At 38.4% G+C, this 7,918-nt stretch overlaps 1 protein-coding gene across 1 annotated transcript in view; it reads left to right on the forward strand.

The window, feature by feature from the left end:
• The window catches only part of LOC107672709 (AP-1 complex subunit beta-1-like), a 42,477-nt gene that overhangs the window by 23,254 nt on the left and 11,305 nt on the right, over window positions 1–7,918 (forward strand). Inside the window, exons 19-20 of the mRNA XM_016466010.1 lie at window positions 1,838–1,983; window positions 2,929–3,058. Coding sequence (XP_016321496.1) covers window positions 1,838–1,983; window positions 2,929–3,058 — 276 coding nt within the window. The remainder of the gene's footprint in view (window positions 1–1,837; window positions 1,984–2,928; window positions 3,059–7,918) is intronic.

The following is a 7,918-nucleotide window of genomic DNA, read 5'->3' on the forward strand; positions in this document are numbered from 1 at the left end:
ATAAAATAAAAAATTATTCATATATATATATATATATATATATATATATATATATATAATAGTTTTACTCAAATGGATAAGGAAATTACAGTGCCTTGAATTCATTAAGTATATGTTTTATTTCGTTCTAACCTGTAACTCGGGAAATGTAACGGGAAAAAAGCCTTTTTACTTAAAACCAATTCATTTTTAAAGCCCTGATTTTAGGCACACATGAGATAATATATTATTGTTTGACTAAACGTTTAAGCTGTTTTTTTTTCAGCTACCGCCCCACCAAATACAACATTGCGGACAACACGGTGCTTTTAGCTATTGAAACGTTAAGGTTTGTTTTACTTTTCTTAGTTTGTGCGTTTTCCTGCTATGTTGGTGTTCCTAATAAATGTCACAGCAATGTGTCTTGAATATGTTTTGCATTAGCCCAAGTCCGATGCTTCTCTTTCTTTTTGGAATTATTGCTTAAAAAAGACACATTTCATTATGTATTTTCAAATGCCATGGGCCTAGGTTTAATTCCCTTAATTATAACATTTGTAGCGTTATTTTTAAACGTTTAGTCAAACAATAATATATTATCTTATGCGTCTAAAATCATAGCTTAAAATTAATTGGTTTTAAGTAAAAACGATAGGCTTTTTTTCCCGTTACATTTCCCGAGTTATAGGTTAGAATGAAATAAAACATTAGGCTACTTAATGAATTCAAGGCACTGTAATTTCCTTATCCATTTGACGTAAAAAAATATATATATATAATTTTATTTCGTCATATTCGTGATTTATGATTTTTTTATGAAGATTTCGTTTTATAGAATAGCTAGGGTATTCGTTATGTTCGTATGTTGCTTATGACGAAAATTCATTAGCCTTGCCTATTTGTTATGAAGTTGATTTAAAATTCTTCATAACAAATTTGAAGAAGTTAAAAGTTGAGAAAAAATAGAATTAGCCTGTAGATAGGCCTATAGGCTAATTCTATTTTTTCTTAACTTTTATTAGAATGCAGATTGAAATAAAATAATTCTTGATCATCTTTAAAATTAGAGAAATCACTGACATAATTTAGGCTATAATTTTCTTCGACTGCAGAGAAAATTTACCTTTTATTCGAAGTGTTAACGAATTAAAAGAAAGTCAAGAAATAAATAACAACAAAAACTTCCGAGATTTTTCTTGTAATCAAGAAGAAAATATGACAAAATTACAAAACGAATGCTGAATGATGTTTGACAGTGCACGCATCTCCTCTGTATAGCTGCAATCGCTGGTGTCAGTCGCAAATATTAAACATGTTTAAAAAAATCTTTGTGATAACGACTGGTTCTTGAATTCTAAGATTATAATCTTTAGATACCACACACTATGCAACTTTTTCTGCCGACTGCAAACAGCGACTGAGCCCAACTGGAACAGACCCGGTCCGACTGGGCACGATCCATCATCAAGACCAAATTCCATTCATAATCGGCCTGACAGTCGTGTAGTGTGTAATCAATAACTTTGGTTATGTCTTCAGCAGTCTTTTATAAGCAGGTTCACCGCTTTTTTAAGTCAATTTGTAATACGGCAGTGTTTCCTGGACTCTTAAGTGGGTGTGCACATAGAACGTGCTGTGGTGTTCAATAATGGACTCTCCAGTCCAACAGAATGCAGAGCACATTTTTAATTGAAAAAAAAAATGGCTTAGAAATGCAACTCTCATAGAATGAGATGCTTAAAAAAACACCAAGGCGCAATGTACAGAAATATTGAAACAACAAAAGCCACAGACGTGTGTGCGCCCCAAACTCTCTTTCTTTACCCCACACTCTCAACCTGTTTATCTGTGGGTTCAGGTGTGGTTACTGGCAATAAAGGCTAAAGGGCTGGAGATTTCTGGGACGTTTGCTAGACGTGGTGGGATCATTCAGATGGATCTGTCTCTTACCAACAAAGCCATGAGTGTTATGACTGACTTCGCCGTTCAGTTCAACAGGAACAGGTGAGTCCAGTGGCAGAACGGGAGACTGTTTTGGAGGTCTCTTCAAGGTTTTGCTCTTCTCTCTGCGGTATCTTCGCCGCTTGCTAATCAGTTTGGAGGCCTGCCTGGAAAACGTAGCATTCATTTATACTGTTTTGTCAGTGGGATCATTCAAGGACATGCTGATATTCTGAAGAGACTTAAATGTGTTTTCATGTCAATTGATGTCTTCTGTCTAGAAAATTACCTCTCGTTTAGTAAAGCCTGAAAGTAGAATGTTGTAATATATTCTACTTAAATCTTACAATACAAGGGCAACAAGGAGGTCATATTCTTATGTATGTATAGATTTATAGAATGGTGCTTTCTCACACAAATCTCGCAGCCACAATGATAGGCAGTTGTGTGGTTGACAGAGTCAGTGTTGCTATGCAATTGCTAAGGTGACTTAGTGGCCCAATCGAAAGTGCACACCTCAAAGTCTCTGTGATATTCTTGTCTTGTTCCTAGGTACTTCTGTTTGTAAATATGCAACAAATGTACAGATTGCAAAAAACAAAAAAAAACATTGGTTGTGTCTTAACTGGTGATGCAACCAAAAATATTTGGCCGAAACGGTTTTGGAGGGCAAACTCATTGACCAAAACTTCTCTAATGACACATTTTGACAGGGACTATTTCTCAGCATGGATTAGCTACAGCAAGTAAACATATCATCAGTCATCACATATCACCATGACCAAAAATGATGCTAGAGTATGTAAAATGTGTTTGGCTGAAATATTGAGAGATGGCTCATTGCAGAAGAAATTCACCTGTGAATATGACATACGAATAAGCATACAAATTAAATTACCCACATTTAACTGCAGAAACATTATTTTTGGCTAAATAAAAACTTTAATTTCAAAAAAATAAATTTTGTTGCATCAGTAGTCTTAACTGAATTTCTCTGTTTTTCTGTAGTTTTGGTCTCGCCCCTGCTGGCCCTATGCAGGTTCTGACTCCTCTGAGCCCCAATCAGACCATTGACGTTAGTCTCCCTCTCAGCATGAGCGGCCCTGTCATGAAAATGGAACCTCTCAACAATCTGCAGGTAATATATCCACCGCATTTCTGCAGCATTATATTTCAAGTGCAGTATGAATGATGAGTGTGTATGTATGAGTATGAGTGTTGTGCTGTTAAAAGGGTCATGAACCGAGAAATCCAAATTCCCATGATCTTTTGACATATAAGAGGTCATTGTACAGTCATGGCCAAAAGTTTTGGCAGACATAAATTTTGTGTTTTGCAAAGTTTGCTGCTTCAGTATTTGTAGATTATTTTTCCACACGTTTCTTTGGTATACTGAAAAACAATGATAAGCATATCATAAGTTTTAAAGTCTTTTATTGGCAAAAAAATATAATGAGTCAATATTTACAGTGTTGACCCTTGTTCTTCATAACCTCTGCAATTCGCTCTGGCATGCTGGATATTAGCTTCTGGGCCAAATCCTGACTGATGGCGATCCATTCTTGCCATATTAGTTCTCGGAGTTGATCACAATTTGTGGGCTTCTGCTTGTCCACTCGCCTTTTGAGGACTGACCACAGGTTCTCTATGGGATTGATGCCTGGCCACGGATCCAAAATTTCAATGTAATGATCTTCGAGCCACTTCTTTATCACTCTTGCTTTGTGACATGGTGCTCCATCATGCTGGAAAATGCACGGATCATCACCAAATTGCTCATGGATGGTTGGAAGAAGTCGCTCTTTCAGGACGTCTTGATACCATTCTTTATTCATGGCAGTGTTTTTGGGCAGAATTATGAGAGAGCCCACTCCTTTGGTTGAAAAGCAACCCCACACATGGATGGTCTCAGGGTGCTTCACTGTTGGCACGTCACAGGACTCATGGTAGCGTTCACCTTTTCTTCTCCGAACAATCGATTTTCCAAATGTCCCAAACAGTTAGAAGGGAGCTTCATCAGAGAAAATAACTTTGCACTAGTCTTCTGCTATCCAATCCTTGTACTTCCTGCAGAATTTCAGTCTGTCCTTGACATTTTTCTTGGAGAGAATTGGCTTCTTTGCTGCCCTTCTTGACACCAGGCCGTTGTCCAAAAGTCTTGGCCTCACTGTGCGTGCAGATGCTCTCACACCAACCTGCTGCCATTCCTGAGCAAGCTCTGCACTGGTGGTGACACGGTTCCGTAGCTGACTCCTCAGGAGGAGACGGTCCTGGTGCTTGCTGGATACTCTGGGACGTCCTGAAGACTTCTTCACTGCAGTCGAACCTCTCTCCTTGAAGTTCTTGATGATCCGGTAAATAGTTCTTTCAGGTGCAATATTTTTTTGTAGCAATTTCCTCGCATGTGAGGCCATTTTGATGCAAAGCGATGATGGCTGCACGTGTTTCTTTGGAGGTAACCATTGCTAACAAGAACACAATGATTGGAAGCGCTTCTTCCCTCATTTTATAGTAATCAGTCTGCTCTTACAATCTATTTAGTATGATAGTGATTTCATCTGACTAGTACTCATTCACACTTTCACATGTGCTGCTGATATGATTAGTCAATTAATGTTAGCTGGTCATTTTGTGTCAGGATCAAAAAAACTGTGAAATTCGTTTTTTTGTGAAAGTTCAGCTTTTAACAATTTAAAATGCATCTGATCACTCTACACAATAATCTAGAAACAATGTGAATGAACACCACAACAGCTTAAGCAGCAAACTTTGCAAAACACAAAATTTGTCACTGCCAAAACTTTTGGCCATGACTGTACTATAAAAACATCCTGTAAAGCCTAGTTAACACTACACGACTTAAAACGTCGGCAGATCACTGTGCTGTTCAGACTACATGACTTGCTGTCTGTCTTGAAGTCTTTGTGGTGTTCACACTACGCGACACTACGTAAATGATGCGCAACAGGGGGTCACACACTACACGAGCTGACAACTCTGTCACCCAACGACTCTATCCGGACCCCAAACCATGTTTTCTCATGAAAACACATGCGAGAAGTTGAACGGGAATGATGCTAAACAACAAGTGAAACAGGAGTTGTTTATTTGAAAATGGACATCGGGAAGAAATTGGTGCTGCAAGCTGTTTGCGTGATGATCTGTTCTGAAACTGTTTGCTCCATTTCTTGTCTCCAAACTTTTCTTAAAGCCATGTTGCTGCTGCTGTTTTTCTTCCGCTGACCTCAACCCATGCTTTGATCTCTCATTCGCTGTAGCTCGTCGCGACACCTGACACCACGTGATGTCGAGTCAGCTGACTGGTCCAGATATTTAGCATGCTAGATATTCGTTTGGTGTCAGTGAGACATCGGCGCGATGCGTCAGCGAGCCTCTTTGATGCGTCGTTGAGTAGTTCACACATAAAGATTGGTGAGCGCTGATATTCCCCCGATCACAGCCCGACCTATCGGCAAGCTCGTTAACTTGCTAATCGGGTTTAAATCTGGCTTAAAATCCTGTAGTATGAACTAGGCATGAGTTTCAGAACTCAAAACTTTCTCGTTAGTCTACAGTTTATAACAGCTTATATGGAAGCCAATCTGCCAAAAAGACAGGTTGTGGAATGTGCCACTTTATGACGTAATAGTGTGGCTAAACACTGCCTCCACAGAAGAAGATCAATGCCTGCTTCTACATCACTGCCTGTTTAGCCCCGCCCATTGATTTGCGCATGTAGTGGGTTAATAACGAGAGAGGCATTAGTCTATGCAGAAACCAAAAGATAAAGATGGCTCTGAAGACAACAAGACGCTGTGCAGTGCCAAGCTGTGGAAAACTTTATTTTTAATGAAGATCCAGACCACGTCAGTTAGAACTTGGTCCTTTGTTCACTTCAATTTAATTTCTGCCAACTTTATTGGATCCGACAGTAATGTTGCACCACACACGAGTGTTAGTAACTGTTTTTATTACGTGGCCACTATTGCTTTGTCTGTTATGACAGTTTGTTTGATATGTACTGAGTATTCATGAGTTTTTAATCTAAATCACAGCAGCGTCCATCTGTTGTAACGCCCCTGTGGACTGTTTATTGTGGTTTCTTCCCCTTTTGTTGGTTTAGCCCGTATGATCATTAAGTTAATTACCCTCATTGTGCTCACCTGTCTGCCACTAATTATCCATCCTATATCAGTTCCTGTCCATTGTGTTCCAGTTTGTCGGTTATTGTGAATGTTACCCCGAGTGTGTGTGTCTCACCTTCCTGAATCTGCCTTGTTGTGTCTACATTAAAAGTATTATTGGAATCCTTGTCGTCCTCGTCGTCCTGCCTGCCTCCACACACCGTGACCGTGACACCTGTGAAGGATGTAGGCTGTCAAACATGTTAGCCAATCATAGCAGTGTTCGTTTGCTTCCGAGTCTACAAATCGCCACGCCTATTCAAGCAGAGCATTCCGATGAGGGGGTCAAAATAGGACGGAAAATAGCCTATTACCTCTAAATTATGATGTTTGTGGATGTAAAAATCTTGATATTATTATTATAAGTGGACCTCAGAGAATAGTACAAAATAAAAAAGGCAGTTCATGACCCCTTTAAGCAATAAAGCAAGCCCCGGATGAGCATTATTAGCAGAGGCTGCAGCCCAAAAAAGCCACTCCAGAGACAGTAGGGACATTAAGTGTGGGTGGTTATCAAGGGATGCAATTGCTCAGAAGAGATTCCGTAAAAAAGAAAATCATCATTAGTTGTTCCTCCTTGGCTGTTTGCTTTCTCTTTACTGTCTTTCTCCCCTCTCACTGCATCCATGTCCATTTCTGTTCTTTATTGATCAGGGTTGTAGGTTTGCAGCAGTACAGCAATAGGTCTGAATTAGTTGTGCCTGATTATCTCTCTCAGTGGAGTCATTCACGTTGCTCTCCAGTGACTGCATTGGGAAATATACCACAAAGCCCACAGATTACAGTAGGAAGGCATAGGCATTATGGAACAGTGCAATCACTAATTGGTAGTAATTAAACCGGGAGAAGATTGTGTTGAGCTTTAGGTACGGTTTTGGTTGGGTGAAGCAAATGCAAAAACATAGGAAAGAGGTTTTTCCTCTCTTCTTCTCTCTCAGAGCCCTAAAGGAGATTAAAAGAAGATAGTGTTTTAATCTTAAGATTTTATAGAGCCCTTCATGCTTCATCTAATGGCATTTTTAAATTAAATGCGTGTATTGAACTTTCCTGGAGAGAGATTAGTGAGCGCTGTGTTCAGAATGCACATGTTTGATTGGCATTAAATGGTTAATCATAAATGTGTCTCTTTCATTTTCTGCTCTGTGCCTTTCATTGAAGTCATCAGCAGGGGTTTTAGTGTCTTAAGAGAGCTGTATGATAATAACTTTAGGATTTGTCACCAATGTTCCCTCTAATTTTTTTTTTCTTGCTGAGCAAACCTTTTCTCTATTGGGCGGACATTTCGGCTACCTGAGCAAAACATTCTTTATACCAGACCTGTACAGCACACACAAAAAAGTGTGTAACTTTTAACTTTAATGTGCTGTTTATATTTGATTTGACCCTTAATGTAACTAAATGATGCACATTTTAGGTTACCTGAGAAAACTTTTTTTACAGTGCTGTTACCAAGAAATTCTATTAAAAAATTTTTATATAAAAATTCACGCAAAACAGTTCAATTCTTTATAATAATATAATATGAAAAAAATTAAGCAAATATTACTCATGAATTCCCTTTTTGAGGTCAATTATTTATTAGGTTTATAATATAATTATAATATTATATAATATAATATAAAAACAAACTGAAGCATTTAAACCAGTGTTTCCCAACCGGGGTGCCGTCTGTCGAGAGCAGGGGTGCCATGTAAAAAATCATTTTTTAATATTTTTAAATTGCTAAAATGTTCAAAAAAAACATCTATTATATAATATCAATTTCTGATGTCGCCAATAATTAGAGATACACAGAAATTTCGGCTGCCGAAAAA

This window comes from Sinocyclocheilus anshuiensis, unplaced genomic scaffold (assembly GCF_001515605.1).
Source record: "Sinocyclocheilus anshuiensis isolate Anshui unplaced genomic scaffold, SAMN03320099.WGS_v1.1 scaffold88, whole genome shotgun sequence".
In the NCBI taxonomy this organism is placed as follows: Eukaryota; Metazoa; Chordata; class Actinopteri; order Cypriniformes; family Cyprinidae; genus Sinocyclocheilus; species Sinocyclocheilus anshuiensis.